Source organism: Carassius carassius, chromosome 18 (genome assembly GCF_963082965.1).
Source record: "Carassius carassius chromosome 18, fCarCar2.1, whole genome shotgun sequence".
NCBI lineage: Eukaryota > Metazoa > Chordata > Actinopteri > Cypriniformes > Cyprinidae > Carassius > Carassius carassius.
The window spans coordinates 14,036,144-14,054,367 of NC_081772.1; the positions used below are offsets into that span (position 1 = coordinate 14,036,144).

Sequence of the window (18,224 nt, forward strand, 5' to 3'; positions counted from 1 at the left end):
TCCATATAAAAGTGCCTGTAGTTGAAGAAGCAACTAAAACCTGAAGAACTAATGCATTCTTAAAATCTATTAGTCACTCACCTGAAGTTTGATCTGCTGTATCTCAGCAGCTGTCTCTCGTACTTTCTCATCAGAAAGATCACAGGTGGAGCACACCAGCTGCAAATAGGTACTAGCCTGTTCCTGCAGAGTTCGATCCTGCTTCATCTGATGGAATTTTTAAGATATCCCCAAAATAATTGATGATAGAGTCTGGCTATCTTATACTTCATTGTGATACTTTTGTGTACATGCACAAAGCAATATTAAAATGTATACCTGTGCTAGCGCCTCTTGTAGGCAGTGTGGTGCATGTGGAGGAATCTGTATCTCCTCTTGTACATTTGAAAGCCACGTCTGAGACTGTTGCAATGTATCCCGCAGACTTACATGCTTCTGCAGTTCCCGATCCAGACTCTGATACACCTGCAAAACAGACATAACAATTGCATTTAGTGGCCAAACATAATTTGCTAAAATTGATACAATACCAGTTATAGAAGTCATAACTGAGCCAATTCATAATGTAACATTTAAATGGTATTTTAAGTAGTCCTTAGCTGTATAAAACTGGAACAGCATGACTCTGACATATTTGAGGAGCAAAACAGAAAATGACATGAGTGGCATATGGTTGACCATGCTAAATCTGGTCAACATAAAGCAAAGCCCATTTGACAGGTGTTGAATGCTCTGGAATCCCTACTCCCATGAGCTGAAAAGTTGACGCTGATTGACATTCTTAATTCACAAGCCCTCGTGGGGGCAGGCAACGACAGGCTTGCTTTGGCAGATGACAGGAGTTGGCAGAGCACATGCAAACCTAGGAACTCATTGACCAGACTGCCAGGTGGTGGGATTTACCAGATGGCATTGTTCTGGCAAGGTTGGCACAAGATGTTGGTACGGGGTATAAACCAGGCAAACCAGAAGGGAGGGGTTTTATCAATGTCTCGGCTTGTTTTGACGGAATTGGACTTGATGGGTAAAATAAAACTGGCCCGGGGAAGGGGGTGAGGTATTAATAGTGGTGGTTTGCTCAGAAAGTGACTGAGCAGGTAGTGTGTCAGATGGCAGAGAGTAGTTGCCATATTAGGGGTGCGTGTGATTAGGGTTCTTAAAAGAAAGCAGCTGGCAGCTTTTAGTATGATACTGCAAGAGCTGGAGTAGGGGGGGATGGTGATTTGCAAAGGGGGTATATGAAGTGAATTGAAGTGACATTCAGCCAAGTATGGTGACCCATACTCAGAATTTGTGCTCTGCATTTAACCCATCCGAAATGCACACACACAGAGCAGTGAACACACACACACACACTGTGAGCACACACCCGGAGCAGTGGGCAGCCATTTATGCTGCGGCGCCCGGGGAGCAGTTGGGGGTTCGATGCCTTGCTCAAGGGCACCTAAGTCGTGGTATTGAGGGTGGAGAGAGAACTGTACATGCACTCCCCCCACCCACAATTCCTGCCGGCCCGGGACTCGAACTCACAACCTTTCGTATATGTGTTCACTTTCATTTCCGTAGGCTTTAATGATATGCTTTCATGGAGAAATGATTTCTTAGTGCCTCCTGATGGGTCTTCTTGTAATGACACTGGCATGCAGAAGTCAAAATGTCAAGCACATTTCTTTGCCAGATGTCCCTAGTTTATTGACTGCTTGGTAAGGCTTGTTCAATCTGATTTAGACAAATACACTGAAAGAAGAATTTCGTCAGCACTTTAGTTAAGTGCTAAGCCAGGCAGCGTGGATTAAAATAATCAGGAGGTTCTGGAAGAGTGGCAGAAAGTTGTCATACACTTGAGTTTACAGATGGAACAAAGCTTTGATGTGAGCAGAGGGACAATAAACAATGACACCGGCACAATGACTAGAAATCATACAATTAATAAGCACTAAAACTTAAAAATTGCAATATAGGAGAATTTACTGGAAATAACTAATAATCAATTAATCTTAATTGTTTATTCAATTATTATTATGCTATTTAAACAGTTTGCTCATTTGTAAATTGTATTGTAATTTTTTAAATTATTTTTAATTAGTTTTAATTAAGAGTTATTAATTGTCCAAGACCTCCGCCCCATGTGGTTGATAGGACATAACTGACTGCATTTAAACAACTATTTTATGTTTGCATTAATTACAGGCCAATAATGAATGCACCATTGTGTCCATTGTTGATCACAGTAAACATCGGCCCAATGCTGGTCTTATGCTGGTGTGTTGGCAAGTAAACTCACACGCTGGGCAGTGCTGCATATGGCAGAGTAGCTGTCTCTTGCTCCCTGATGGTGGTTTTGAATTTGCTGGCGAAGCCGAGTCTGGAGGCGTTCGCTGCAGCCAGACAACAGCTCCTCTCCCTTTTCCTTTAGTGTATCCAAATGCACCTCAAAACCTGCTATCTCCTCCATGATAGCCTGAGATGAGACAATATGTGCAAATCAATTTAACACAAAAGGTTCTCCTAGCAATAGCTTTAAATATTCTTTTGAAAAACATAATTAACCCAAACTGTTATGACAACATTTGTTATGGGAGTAAACAAAATGCAGATGTGTGTTTGTTTATTTATAGGGTTCTGCTCTTCTGTGAAACTTTGTGATTTGTCACCTTATGTCTGGCTAGCTGCTGAGTGGCAGCTTGCAGACCACCGTCTGATGATGGGTCAGGAGTCACCATCCTGCTGGACATCTGCAACAACCAACGTTCAATTTCCTGCACATCTTTATGATAAGCTTCCTGTTTCTTCACCTGGGCCTCCAATCTGTGAACGTGGGTCTAAGGAAATGTATTTAAATTACAGAAATGATCATGAAATTTGCAAGCACTGTAATCTTTTTGAACTCACCCTTGCTAAGCCACACAGCTCCTGGTAGTCTCCCTGTAGTCTGATCATGTTGTCTGTGATTGAAGGGGAGTGGAGGAGGGTCACCAGAGTTTCTCCTTTCTCTAGCACAGAGCTCACGGCAGAATCATGTGATCGCAACGTCTTCTCTACAGACTGGACAAACAGAACAATGAAAACCGATACAGAGACATAAACAGATTATTCAGCAAGGACACAATAGATCAAAAAAGTTTAAAAGATTTCTATTTCTAATAAATGCTGTTCTTTTTAATAACTTTAAATTCATCAAAGAAACCAGAAAGTAAATATTTCATGATTTCCACAAACATTTTAGAATCAGAATCAGAATGAGCTTTATTGCCAGGTATGTTTACACATACGAGGAATTTGTTTTCGTGATAGAAGCTCCACAGTACAACAGAATGACAGCGACAGAACAAAAAAAACATAATAAAAGAATAAAAAATACAAATAAGTAGGACAGGAATGACAATATACAAATTGACAACTTTATGGCAGGTATATTACAAAAAGCAGTTATGTATGTACAGGTATATTATGTGCAAAATTTAAGTGTACACTAAGTATGTGTGTTAGATAAATACGTGTATGTTTATATAAATATAAATAGTGTAGTGTGTTCCACAGTCATTATCAATTGTTCATTAGATATATTAAAGAATGCAATTGTTTTCAACATTGAAAAGAATAAGAAATGTCACTTGAGCACCAAATTAGCATATTAGAGTGATTTTTGATCATTAAGGATCAAGCTGCTGAAAATTCAAATTTGCCAAAGTATTTAAAGTAGATTATTATAATAGCAAACAGTTATTTTAAATTGAAATAATATTTCACAGTATTACTGTTTTCTGTATTTTGCAGCCTTCATGAGCAAAAGGGACTTAATATAAACAAAGTATATACGGATATATATATAGGTATATATTTATATAAAATTAGGACATTCACTTTTGTTGACAAAACTAGTCACAAGTACAGATTTTATGTCAGTTAAGACTGTAAAACAAATCACCTACCTTGTACTTGTTCAGCTGGGCTTTCCTCTGATAAAGTTCTACTTTGGGTTCAACAGTGGAACTGAGAAGGGCTCGAGTCTCCCTAAGCCACTGCATTTGGCACTTGTAGCGCTTTTGGAAATCTTTATAGAGCACAATGCTCCTTTCCAGGGTTGCATGCTCTTCCCGTAGCCCCAGAATAAGCTCTTCGAGCTGTGATCGACCTGTTCGCACTTCCTTCTCTAGTCTGGATGCTCCAGGGTCATCCAAGAAGCAAACGGTCTGCTCTGCATTTTCTCGTAGTGTTTTGAACAGGCTTTGACCTTCATCCATGTCCCCCTGTAGAGACTGCAGGGTGAGAAAATCTTTTAAACAACAAACAAAAGGGTACAAAAAGAACAACAATAACAAACTAAAATCAATAATTGAATGAGCCACAGGAAAAATATTTATGCCTTCCCCAGTGTGCAACCAAGACAAATACAAAATTCTCTGTTTCTGACAGCTTCTGATCCTCTCCATTTATGTAGAGTTTCAGGTTTTTAGAGCGCTCCTCTGAAGTGGACTTTTCTGATGGGTACTTTTTGAAGCCTGCTGGGCTCCTGACACCTTTGTGCGGAGACCCGGTGAGGCCCCAGTCAGAGATACGAGAGGAAGACCCAATTAGCCAGGTCTTAAATGGGGCAGCAGTGTTTCCCCGGCAACGGATGAACTCGCCCCCTCCTACTCCTTTACCTTCAAGCAGGAAGCTTCTCTATAGGACATCTACCACTTGTCTCTACATGAGAGCTGGACAGCTGGATCTGGAGCTACTGCTGTGGTACTGACAGGGAAAGCAGCCCCAGTGTTTTAATTATCATCTCAACATACAAATAAGGAAATGAGAAGTAAGTGATGCGAAGAGGTGTAGGATCCAAGGATAATTGGGCAAAGAAATATGATCTTGTGATAGAAATGTATACTTAATTGGCTGTTTATTAATTCAAAAATACATGCATCTATAGCCCCAACATTACCGCTTAATGGAGTGGGTGTACAGATTTCTATGTGACATTGCTATTAGCATCTGTGTGGCACTATTGATCTTCACAAGAATTGTATGCACCAAATGAGTGGTATATGTATATAGGAAAAGAGTGTTATGTGATGTTGAAGCTGCAAGGGCATTGCGTCAATTAGACAGTCTGTGCCAGCAGGTTCCACAGACAGACCGTTCCTTCATCTTAGCTATCACAGTGGGGGAGTGTGTGAAGTGGCTGTGTGCACGTAGAGTGCAATCGTGCAAAAGCTTTCTTTTGCTTTGTGTAGTAGACATATTGATCATATCCTTAAGAAGACAAAGAGACTTGTACATGTGCACACACAGAGACACTCCGACTCTTACGATCTTAAATATGAGCGCAAAACTGTGCCATGCCCGCTGAGAGTCTTAGTCTGTGGTGTGTGAGTGTAATTTTATCAGGCCAGATCAATAGCTGTTAAACCTCAAGATAAAAAGGGGTGACAGTTTCATCGGTTCATCTGATCCTTTAACTCTAAAAGGAAAAAATAAAACCCTGTAAAAAGTGTTTATGTACAGTATATTCTCTTTTGCATGTACAGCAACATTTGTGTTTTCACTGGGCCATACCTCTAGCCTCTTCATCTTCTTTTCCATTGTAATGCGATCGAGAGCCTCTGTCCTTTCAGTAACGATTTTGAAATTCTTCCTCGCTGTGCTCAACCAATCAGAGAAGGTCCTGAGAGCATTTTGAGCCTCTGAGATTTTCTGCATCTCTACCTGGAGCTGTTTGAGGGTGTCCTGAATGATGGAAGAATAAATCATAAGGCTTATTGTCAAGTTTGCTTGGAATTCTGTCTCATCAGCATTAAGTGTTTTAATTGATCCAATGCCACACACTCACTAGGGTTCACCACTGGAGTTTTGAGGCTAAGCTATTTTGCTGCCTTCTTCACTTGACATGCAAATCCCTCATGCACGTGGCACCAATTAACGCTTTTGCGCTGTGCTGCACCACGTGCACACCTATCTGCTGAGACGTAATAGCTCTTGACTGCAGTGCATCTATTCTGTGTCGCAGTCAGGGTGTGTGCATGTTAGAGAGAAGTGGGCAGAAATGAGAGGTGTTACAGCAAGTGTTAAAAACAAGTCTGCTGCTGCCACAAAAGCAGCAGCACCGATTGATGGGCAAGATTGAATCCTATAGTGTTTAATTACAAGCTAAGGCCTCTATGTGGCGAGACATTGATTTTTCCAGAGTGTAGGGGTTTTTTTTATCACAGTGGGTCACAGGAGCTGGTTTAGCAGGTTGGATAACTTCCAATGTTTAGATGGCTGAAAAATTAGACTCATCAGTGTGCTTTGGCAGCAAAGTGAGAGGTGAGTCAATGACACAAGGTTCTACTAAAAAAACATCATTGTAGAAACAGAATTTCAAGTAGAAATTTAAATTTCATTAAACTCAAAAAAAAGGTTTAATTTAGACAATTTAATAATAATGAAAAATAATAATGACTGCAATAATTTTACCAGAAAAAACATAAAATAACTGGTCTATTGCATTTCTGTACTTCAGAAATATAGGAATAGGAATTACTATAGGAATTATAAGGGAAGAAAAGGGGTGAAAATATGGTTTTAAAATGGTGTAGAGTGCTTTTTTTATTATTATCATTATTTATACAAATTTATAGTATTTAGCAATATTTTGGTTTAGCTATTTTCAGTTTTACTTTTAAGTTTTAATCATTTTGTTATGAGCATTTTTATTATGGTTTTTATATATAATATTTCTATTTAGTTTTAGTTTATTTTATATAAATTAAATATTTAAATAAAAAATTTAAATATTATTTTATTTGCATTTCATTTCAATTTGGTTGTAGTTAACAATAACACTGGGAAAGAGATTGAGCGAAGATTTGTGGAGAAAACTGAGAGATCCCAAGCATAATCCAGAGGAATAATTAGTGGGATATTGTAAAACCACAGCGTCTGTTGTAGTTTTCACATTGCAGGAGCAGCTGCAGAGTAATAAGAAAAATCCAAGAACCTGCAATATGAAAATGAATGTCATGTGTCTCTATAATTAACAGGACAATTCAAATGCCAACAGATAAAAACAGTGATGGAAAATTATTACATTTAGAAAATGATTGTTCTATGCATATTATTTGTGGGAAAAAAAGTAAAAGGACACTGAAAGCTTACTGAATGATGTTGTATACTTTCCTGAAATACTCAAATGCGTAAGAATTGCTAATGTACAAGGCTGACTTGCCTGTATCTGTAGGAGCAAGGCATGGTAGCGGGCAGTGAGCTGGGTAACCCTGGTACTGATCCGACCACGGACATGAGCATCCTCTATGACTTGCTGTGCAAGAGTACTAAGGCCTTCCATTTCAGCCTGACATTGGGCAGCCTCAATCTGCCATCGCTGATATCAGGTAATGACAGGAAAATGTCAACATTTACCTACATAAAACGACAGTACTGTATTTCTGAAATCATCAAGCAAAAGTATAATGCATTGTACCTTCAGGTGTTGTAGCTGTGCCTCCTTCGCAGTGACATCAGAGCAACGATGGCTTCTCACTTTAACTTTGAGCTCCATGTCAACCAGCCACTGGTCTAAGCTTTGAAATAAACCTTCTAGTTCCTGAACCCTTTCAAGGACCTGCTCTACCTGGACTTTGGTCTCGCTGAGCTGGTCTTGGTAACCCTGCCACTCTATCTGTGCTGTTTCCAGAGCCCGATCCTCAATTTGAGGGGAACCCCATGGAATTACTCTTTCTCGACTGGCAAGAACTGAGCGGAGCAAGTTATGTCCCTTAGGGCAATGTGACTGGAGCATCTGGAGACAATATTAGACAGAAAGAGTACAAGATTATGTAGTGCAGAATATTTCTTGCCTATAATATTAAAGCCCTAAAAAATATCATATTATGTTAACCTGTAGTTCTTTTAACGTGTTCTCCAGAGCATTTACATCTTCATCCAGAGCTGTGAGGAGGGCCAAACTGTTCTGCTCCTGCTCCAGCCAGTCTTCAAACATGTGTAGCCCTCGCTGGTATTCTTGATGGAGCAGAACCAATTCTTCTGCCTTACTGACAGCAGCCTGAAAAAACCAGCAGAGAATATCATTTCAAATTTATTCTACGATAAGTGGAAATAGAATAATCCTCAAGGATCTGTATTAGGTCCTTTACTCTTTAGTCTTTATATTAATGATCTTCCACAGTATTGTCACGGTGTTGATATACAATTATATGCTGATGACACTGTGTTGTACACATATGCAAAAAATGCTCAACTAGCGGCTGATAAATGAACTTGTGCCATGCAAGGCGTTGTTGAGTGGCTTGAAGAATCCTGTCTTACATTAAATATTAACAAAAATAAAAAGGTATGTTCTTTTATAAAAATAAGCGGCAGATTCAAACTGCAGACATTTTTATTAAAAATGAATTAATTGATATAGTTACCGACTTTAAATACCTTGGTATAATTTTAGATTCGAATCTTAACTTTAAGAAACATATCAAGAAAATGAAAAAAACTACAGATTAGATCATCCATCCCAATGGATATAGCCAAAGTGTTTATGCATGCTTTAATTTTCTCACATATTTCATATTGTGTAACCTGTTGGGGACAGGCCAGCGAATCTGCCATTAGACCTCTAGAATCAGTATATAAGCAAGCTTTAAAAATCTTTGATAAAAAGCCATTTCGATACCACCATTGTAAGATTCTAGAGAAACTGTTGAGTTTTGAAAACTTTATACTCTTTTCTAACTTGACTCTAGTGTATAAGATTCTACATGGCCTGGCCCCTGCATGCTTATTGGTTTATGTTCACACTCGTTCTGCGATTTCTGTCAAATCTACTAGAATAGCGTCTATTTTTGACTGTAACATACCTTATTGCCGCTCGACTTTTAAACAATCTGCTTTTTCTTTTAAAGCAACCACACAGTGGAATGCACTAACAGATGTTACAAAAAGCTGCAGTTCCATTAAGAGTTTTAAATCCGAACTGAAAGTTTCTCTGAAAAACAATCAAATTTGTAATCACTTACATTGATGTGCTACTGTCAAATTGTGTTTTTTTGTATCTTGTGTGTGTGTTTTTCATATTTTATTTATTTTTTATTTTTTTCTCTTTTGTATTGGAGGTGGGGGAGTGTTATTTGTATGGACTGCAAATGTAAATTAGCCTGCGGCTAACTCTGGTACAATACATCAAATGGAAACATTTATGTTAGGAATTGTACATGGTCCTTAATAAAAAAAATAAAAAAAAATAAAAAAAAAACCAGAGCGTAACATTTTTTTAGCTGCTTGGTTCCAGAAGTATTTTCCCCATTCTTTTCCTCCACTGAGATAAAAAAAAATCTGAGTCACAAACCACCTGGATCTAATATATAGATAGATAAATAGTTCATGTGCAGTGCTGAGAGGTCACTGCTGAGCTCTTTGGCCGCAACTTCTGTTTCCATAGTAACAGAAACTTCTCTGATTGCTGAATGATCTTTTCAGGCTAATAGGTGGTGTCTCTCTTCACTGGGAAATTGGTTATTAAATGTATTATTTAAAAAAAAAATGAAGTGAAAATCATACTGATTTACAGCTTCCTCAATAACCTCATTGCTCAGCAACTTCAAAGCTCATCGTAGGTCTGTCTTGAAAGATTTATGTAATTCAATCAATTCCCCTGTGAATAGGACTCGACTTGAGTAACCACTCGACTTGGTTGGATTCATCATATTAGTTTGTGCTGAATAATTCTTCTTGACCACCTAAAACAAATGTAAGCACTGGTCTGCAGCCTACAGTTTGACATCCTTGGCTTACCTTGGCCTTATCTTTAATGGCTGTATATCTCTCACTGAGTTTCTGGATCTCCCGTTGGGTGGCTGTATGTACAGTCATGTTGAAACCCTTGGTTGCAATGGTCTCTAAAGGGCTAGAGTGGCTAAGAACTTCCTCATAGAGAAGCTGTACAGAGCATAGCAATTCACATAAATAATACATTAAGGTTTCAACTTCTAATAGAACTGTAAGAATATACAACTGTTATCTAAACAATAATTCCTGTATAAAATTATTGTTATGTTATGTTATTATGTTATGCATATGAAAAGTATGAATTACTTTGGCACGGCCTAGATTGGCTGTCTTGTCCCTCATTTCAGCGTTGTGTTTGTCTGAGTTTCCGAGGCTCTCTTCTACTTGCTCCATCCAGCACTCAAACTGACTGACATCTTCCTGGTAACTTGTCCAGTGTGACAAGGCACCTTCCAGCTGACTGTAAATGCAACACATGAACAAGACATCTACTAATTCCACACAGACGCCTGATGAGCACACAGACAAAAGCACTAACAAAGAGAGGATAAATAAACCCAGACTGAGGGACAGAGAGTTCTCTGACCTCTTGCACTGTATGGATGTTGACAAGAGTGATTCCCAGGAGTCTTTGAGGTCCTGGATCTGCTTACGAACCACTGGTACACCTTCAGCCGAGGTGTTCCTCTGGACAGACTCCCCTCTGGTGATGAGCATCTTCTGTTGGATTTCTCTCCCCTGACAAGCCGCCAGTAAAGTCTGTAATCAATCAGAAACAATGTTATACACCCAACATGTACAAATGAAACTTACAAACTAATTTATGAGAGCCAAATCCCTAGAAGGTTGTCCTTAGGATTTAGCAACACCTGTGAAATGGTAAAATGTGTATATATTAAATGACAGTGTACCCCGAGCTGGCCCATTCTGGTGATAAGCACACTCTTGTCAGATGTGGGGCATTTGCAGGTCTTGAGGACCTGTTGGGACTCCGAAACCCAGTTCTGAAGTTCCTGAAGGCCCTGTGAAAAAAGCTGATGCTCCCCCACCACTCGTTCTACCCTTGACACTTTCTCCTGCAGAAGGTGGGTGAGAGAAGTCAAGACTAGATTAAAAGACTGGACAAATGAAGTGTTTTTTTATTTAAACAGGTGTCTTTAAAGATGAATATTATTGATATTGGTTATCAGCTGATATCAGAGATTTTAAGGTTTATTGGTATTTAATTGTGTATATTTTCTCATTTTACATTTAGTTTACCTTTTGCCTTGATCTAACACACACTTTTTAAATTACAATTATAATTTTTTGTTAATATTACATGTTATTAATTTTCCAGAACACTAACAATTTAATAACACTGTTAAATGTATCTTTAGCAATATTTAGCACATCAAAATAAATATAAATTTTTCACACTGTATATTACAATGTTGCAGTGCCTAAATGCACTTGTAGCACTAAAAAAGTTTTTACTGTTTTATTTTAATATATTTTAATAAAATAATACAGTGTTTTAATATAAGACATTTATTGGTTATTTGGCCAGAACATAAAAATTATTATCGGTTTTAGTCTGAAATGTAATATCGATGCATCCCTAAGTAAATTAATATAGAATTAGCTTTTTTATAAAGAAATTTTATTTTCAAAGAAAATGCCCACCAATGCTGCATTAATTTGACCAAAATAGAGTAAAAACAGTAGTCTTATATTGTGAAACATAATTATTATTATATCATTTGAAATTTCTGCTTTCTATATTAATACAATTGAAAATAAAAATATGCTGCTTAATATTTTTGTGGAAACCAGGATTCTATGATGAATTAAATGTTTAAAAGAACAGCATTTATTTATAAATAAATATTTTTAACAGTATAAATCACTTTACTCCTTGCTGAATAAAAGTATTAAATTTATTTTAAAAAATAAATGTCAATAATAATGAGCTCATCCCCTATATCACATTCAGTGGTAACGATGAAAGAGCAAACACAGGAATGATGAGGTAAACAGATATGTAGAGGAGGTTACCTTAATCAGGTTGCTCAGGGCCAAGTAGCATGCAGCTAGCTGGCAGACCCGATGCACAAAGCTCTTCCCAGCACCCTGACCCTCCCAGAGGCCATGTGCTCGCCCTCTCAACTCTGCCAGTTCAGATTCTCTGGAGCGCATCTCCTCTAGCAATGTCTGAGGGTGTGCAATCAGGGGTCACGAGGCAAGCAGGGGTCACAAAAGAATAAAGACGAATGTTCATGCCAAGAAAAACCACACTAAGTGAGCTTTTGGGCACATCCACTGAGATGACATTCAACAAAAAAACTTTAACTAAACACTCTTAATACATCAGGGCACAAAAGAACACCACAAGCAAATTTATTGTTTCTTTTCTCAAGATGGAAAAAGAGCAGACTGTGAAATTGTCAGTTAGTCAGACACAGTTCATGATAATGGAGTCTATCATGTTTGGTGCACTCTGGGGATAAAGGGAGTAAGAGGGAAAGTGGGTAAAAGCTGGGAAGGGGAGATAGGAGGGGATGGATAATCACTCAGAGGACTTCTACACACTGTACAGATACACTGTTAAAAATGCAATTGCCAACAGAGCAGACAAAAGGGCCCAGCAAGCAACAAAGCAGTACAAAAATAGAGATGAAAGTATCACAAGAATCTTGTGATAAGGCAAAAATAGAAATGTTTATCTTTCCAACCTCTATTCTACATTCATATTATTGTCAGATTGTATATTGGGGGTTTTGTTCTTCGAGTGCATTTGGAGAGTCAGCTTAATCCTCAATTGTGGCAGGAAGCTTGACTCAGCGAAATAACCATTGACAGACATGGTTTATTTCATTATCTCCAGCAGATCCTACTTATGACAACTCATTTAATTCAGCTTAAGTTCTGCAAAGTCCACTGCCACAGTTAGTTGATTTCATTTAATTACATTTAAACAGCTAGATTATGTTTAAAAGACATGAAAAAAATAAATGTATTTTTAATACTCTCCTAATGTTTAATGCATAATCTATTGATCATAAATCAAATGTTCTCATGTCAATGAATTACTTCACACTGATATTCAAGGTATAGTGAGGACTGAAATCTTAATAGTAGTGATTCATTTCACTCTGGTTGATCCGAGCTCTTCTGAATAAGTATAAATAAGCCATTAAGACTATCTGGGCTCACCTGAAGTTTGGAGAGCTCTAGTCTCTTGGCCGGCAGGTCATGGAGGCGAGCGCTGCTCTCTTGCACACTGATCTCAGTCCTGTTCAGCCAGTCTTGAAGTGGTTCCACACTTGCCTCAAAGTCCTGCATCTGAGACTGCAAGACCTGAAAGTAGATATTCATAAAGGTTTTACATGTAACTAAAGCTGCATTTGATTTTTAATATAAAAACAAATAATAATACAAACAAAAATGAGCAGGGTATACAAAATATGAAGAAATGTCTTAAAAATGTATTAATCTCTACACAGCTCTACCTGTAAGGCCGTCTCTCTTCTCTGTAAGCTGTCCATCAGGCTCTTCCAGTCATCTTTGGCTGTATTTTCTTTTGTCCTGATCGCCTCCACTCTTTCGGCGGGCACCACGCTACTAAGCTGCTCTCCACAGGTCAGGACAGCGTTCAGTCTGGTCTGGCCCTGCTCCTTGTCATTTTTGAACTCCTGTGATGCAGAATGAGCAAGACGTCAGCCACACAGACACAAGTAGACTATCACAGAGCAGTGGGCAGCAAGTTCAATGAGTCACGTCCAGACATTGACAGGCACCCAGCTGGGATCTCCCACCATCTGTGAAGCTTGCACCTCTCATCTTTTTCTGTCTTTCTCCACTCAAATGATACATATGCAATTATGTATGACCCAAAGCATGTCTGACGCTGTGTTGGTGGTTCAGGAAAGTAAGCCATGCGAAAACATTGTTCCACATTTGAAATGTATTTGATGGTAAATAAAAAATTAGAAGCATTGCTTCCATCTTCAATTCTGAGTTACCTTATTCTGCTTCTTTCTTCATATATTTCCCTTTTTATTGCACATGACCTATGCTACATCTAGACCCACACAGGGAATCTGTAATGATCCGAGTTTTTTTTTTCTCTGCTGATTGTGGGAAAAATATCTGCAGCAATCTGTGGAATAAATTTATGTATGGAGTCAAATACTAAAAGCAGCTTGAACTGATTTTGCTTCAGGACCAAGATTTTTCATTGGATGGCAAGTGGTGACCTAATACAGTGCCAAAATTAGTGTACAAAATTGAATTTCAATTGTTTCATTGTTTCAGCAGCTAAACATTTTCCACAAAAGCCACAGACCGTGGTCAAAACAAATCATGTTTACCCTCATTGCAAAGGGTACGTTTATTTAATGTAGTCTTGGTTGGTGAGGACATGTCATATAACCTGTGCATGTTGGCATCTTCCTAATATGACTAGCTAGCTGTGACATTTGTAGCAAAATACTGATTGGACTGTGAAGTCTTTTATGTCCATAACAAAAGAGACAGTAAGTGTTTAATTCTTTCTTTTTAAGGCTGAATAATGAATGTCTCTACATACATAATGAATGTCTTTTTTTATTTTCCAAAAAGGTAATTGCTTTTTTATAAAATAATAAAACTTAAATAAATTTCTGTTTAATATGTAACTGCTCAAAATAAAGTTTTAGTATTTGAAATATATAAATATATACACAAAATGTAAGATGTAAATTAAATAAATTAAAACTAAATAAAATAGTGACATAGAAATATGAATAAAAATTTTACTTATTTAATCGATGATTAGTATACTAAAAATTGCATTTTATTATTTGCATTATTGGTTTTCTTTTTTGAGATATTTTAGATAACTCTCAGGTGATTCCCGTCCAGGTCTATTCTATGTCTCTTTCATCGAGCTATACATCATTACTGTGCATTTTCCCTCTGCTCTCACAGGTTTTCTACTGTGCTAATTGAAGTCATAAATAGACCCGTCTGGCACATCCTTGGCTGAATGGTGGCCTCATAAACTGGCCCATGGGATCTGAGAATGGGCTATCACTCTATCAAATTCTGGCTACCTTTTCCATGACAACCTGCTGTGGCCTGGCTATGGCTATGTTCCAAGAATCTTGATTTTTGCCCAGTTGCCCTCCTGGACAGAGTACGGTCCACAACCATTGCACTCACCTGGATCTGCTGGAGAGCGATGTAGGCATCCCGGATGCTATGAGGAGAGTCAAAGCATTTTGCAGTAGAGATGTTGGCATTGACCATCCACTGCCGAAAGTCATGCAGAGAAGAACGGAAGCGTTGTTCCAGCAGTTTCTCTGTATTCTGACATTCCCGGGAGGCTCGTAGGCTTAGGCTAATGAGGAAGATGCACAGAGCAGTATTTGAAAAGGAAAGAGTGAAAAAGGGGGATGGGGGTTAAAATGTGTGAGTGTAGGGGGAGCTGATAGCACAAGGTGAGCACAGACATCTGTTTCAATGACAGGCTCTCTCAGAGGGAGAGTTTGGGTATCAGAAAGTGTCAAACGCAGCAGAACCTGCACACACAGAAATACACTAGCATGCCTGCACACAGATACACACTCACATACACGAATGCGGATGAGGTTAAAGTGGACAGTGGAGGGTAGATAAGCATGTTTTTTGCTGCTATACCTGAAAAGTATGCTAACAAGGTAAAACCTGCTGTCATGACAGGTGCTCTCAGCTGAAACACTCACTTTAGATGCAGCGCTATGAGGTGCAGTATATCACAACCCTTCATTCACCTCAGTGCATTACATTTTTATGTGTAAATGTATTCTGTTAATTAAATAGAGCATGTGTATTTAACCTACAAAACAAACAATGAAATATTTATTTAGAAATAAATTAATATTTTAATTTACTCCTTTTTTTTATTAATTTCTCTATTAATTTATAACATTATTCTTACATTTATTTACAATGTTATAGTTTAATAAATTATTTTTGCTTCATTATTATTCTTATTATTTTTTGAGTATGTTTTGCCAGTAAACAGTTTTTACAATGTTCAAAAACTTTAAGGTCAATAAACACTGCAAATAAAATTGCTGAATAAATATCTTAACAATTTCACCAAATTTAGGACTCAAATTTATTTATTTGTCATTTATTTATTCTATTCATTAACTGCTGTACATATAATTTATAATGTATAACTTAAAATTGTTTACTCTTTTCACTTTTTTCTGAACTAAAAACAAACCAATGTATTTTTTTATGAATTATTAAATGAAATAAATATTAAGTCATATTAAATATTATAATACATTATTTTATATGTACATTATTATAAATCATTTGCTTATTACATGCCGTAAGCAGTGGAGACATTTCTGGGAAGCTCTGTAAGAAACATCCATCTTCTATTTGTCTACCAAGGCTAAACAAACTTTCAAGGAACGGCCCGCTAAACAAAACTAGGTGGTGACCATTTGACTTCAAAAACTTTTAACCTCACGCATATACGTTTATGTCTGCAGCACACTCACCTGTTGTGTAGCTTAATAAGAGCGCTGACTCTGTCCGACTGTGGACCCAGATCACTGGAAAACCCACACAGCTCATTGAGCTGCGCCTTCAGCTTCTCCTCCATAACTTCAGCTGTCTGAAGCCCCTCCAGAACACCCTGACAAACCCACACACAGCAGGGGTGAGTTTCAATAACACTTAAAACCTCATTTATCAGCTTGATGCTTCTTCATGTACAGCTGTGCACACATACACAATAAAGCATTAACACACAGCTCTATTCAACTCCAAGAGCAGGGCTTCTTACAAAAGCATTTCTGTTCTTCTGCGACTCCAGGAAGCCTTCCCACTTCTCCGAACATGCCTAGTTTATACAGAGCCCACAGTGGTGCCTCTCTCTATCTCTGTTATTCCACCCTCCCCCGACCCTCTCTTTAAAAACAAGAGGGAAATACTTCCCTGACTTCCCCCTACAGAACACTTCCTCCCTCAATCGCTCTCCTCCTCTTCTTTCTCTCACTCCTCCGTCTTCCACTTCACATGCCACGGTTTTCCCTCTCTTTCACACACCTCGGCCGCTCTCATTCACTCCCTTGCCTTTGACATGTTCTCTCATTTTCGTTCACACTCTTTCTCTCTCCCTCCATTTTACATTCTCTCCTCCTTCCTCCCTCCCTCCTCTCTCTCTCTCTCTCTCTCTCCCGGTGAGAGTCAGCTGTCAGATGTTGAGGAGCTTGAGCCGAGCAAACGAGCGTGTAACACAAACAAGTCTGGACACTGGAAACACGGGATGAGAGAAAGTAACTTATACAAGAAAAGAAGGAAACATTGAGGGACTTGAGGAAAAAAGGAAGAAGAGAAGGAAGAAAATTCTGCAATCCTTTTTCAATTAACTGAGCAGCAAGAAACAGATGTAACATTAGCCTAAGTATAAACAATCTCAGCAGCAGGAAAACATATTACTACAGAAAGACAACAAAAACAAGAGAGGAAAGGGGAAAAGGGAAGCTCTGTACTATTTAAATATTACTTTCTGGCTATAAACTTGCAAATGAGTTTGTTGTTTCAAAAAATTATTAAATTCTTCACCAAACTGTGTGACAGCTTACATAATATACACTGTAATTAAATAGCATTGTACATTATACACACCCTGTTCATCTCTCAATTACCTTGGCGACCGTCCATCCCACCACCGCGGCAGCTCCGCTATTCCTCCGCTCGGCGCTGCTCAGTCCCTCGCTCCACTCCTTCAGCTGGCCCTCCAGCTTCTCCATTTCTCCGTCCAGCTGCGCTGTCAGCCGTGTCTGCTCCCGCTCGGCCCCTATCGCCGCGGCCACGGCCGTCTCGAGGACGTCTCGAGCTCGTAGCGAAGCTCTCTCCCGCTGGTGCATTGCTCGAGCCAGTGCCGCCACTTCTCCATCCATCAGCTCGCAGCCCGCCGCTGCTGTGTGCCTTCCGGCTCTTTCCGCGCTCAGCCGCACGCGCTGCAGCCACTCGCGCCCCTCGCACGCGCCACGCTCCAGCAGCTCCTGAAGGGAGGGAGTGAGAGGGAGGGTAAAGATGCTACGGAAACTGCGGCATCGGTGGCTGCTTGTTATCCAACTACTGCCGCCGCCGCTCGTGATTCTTTCGGCGGTGAGACTGCTGCTCAAGCGCGCAAAAAACTCTCACATCGGATCTTTCCCTCACGCTTTAGACTTAGAGGATGAACGCCCCTCTCTGCCACTCCCACCTTTTTTCATCATCTCAATTAACATTATTTTTATACACGAATATTGATTACTTTCTTAGTCAAAAACATTCATTGAACAATTTAAGTGTATTTTACATGGGATAATTCTCATTGCTGAACTGAATTAATGAATGAAATTATAATTAAATGTCAGAAAATTCTCACATGCAATTATAATTTCATTCATTAATTCAGTCATTCGTTCAGCAATGAGAATTATCCCATG

The 18,224-nt window shown here is 38.8% G+C and overlaps 1 protein-coding gene across 2 annotated transcripts in view; it reads right to left on the reverse strand.

Moving 5' to 3' along the window:
• The window catches only part of LOC132092465 (nesprin-1-like), a 66,830-nt gene extending 49,034 nt beyond the window's left edge, over positions 1-17,796 (reverse strand). For both annotated transcript variants that reach the window (XM_059498709.1, XM_059498708.1), the window contains exons 1-20: positions 17,436-17,796; positions 16,284-16,420; positions 14,947-15,124; positions 13,254-13,436; positions 12,958-13,101; positions 11,800-11,955; positions 10,674-10,838; positions 10,349-10,521; positions 10,069-10,222; positions 9,769-9,912; positions 7,865-8,029; positions 7,448-7,765; positions 7,193-7,348; positions 5,542-5,712; positions 3,933-4,259; positions 2,893-3,045; positions 2,655-2,822; positions 2,285-2,461; positions 319-465; positions 82-207 (exon numbers count right to left, since the gene is read on the reverse strand). In XM_059498709.1, coding sequence (XP_059354692.1) covers positions 82-207; positions 319-465; positions 2,285-2,461; positions 2,655-2,822; positions 2,893-3,045; positions 3,933-4,259; positions 5,542-5,712; positions 7,193-7,348; positions 7,448-7,765; positions 7,865-8,029; positions 9,769-9,912; positions 10,069-10,222; positions 10,349-10,521; positions 10,674-10,838; positions 11,800-11,955; positions 12,958-13,101; positions 13,254-13,436; positions 14,947-15,124; positions 16,284-16,420; positions 17,436-17,690 — 3,597 coding nt within the window. In that variant the 5' untranslated portion in view covers positions 17,691-17,796. The remainder of the gene's footprint in view (positions 1-81; positions 208-318; positions 466-2,284; positions 2,462-2,654; positions 2,823-2,892; positions 3,046-3,932; positions 4,260-5,541; positions 5,713-7,192; positions 7,349-7,447; positions 7,766-7,864; positions 8,030-9,768; positions 9,913-10,068; positions 10,223-10,348; positions 10,522-10,673; positions 10,839-11,799; positions 11,956-12,957; positions 13,102-13,253; positions 13,437-14,946; positions 15,125-16,283; positions 16,421-17,435) is intronic.
• Positions 17,797-18,224: the final 428 nt, after the last annotated feature.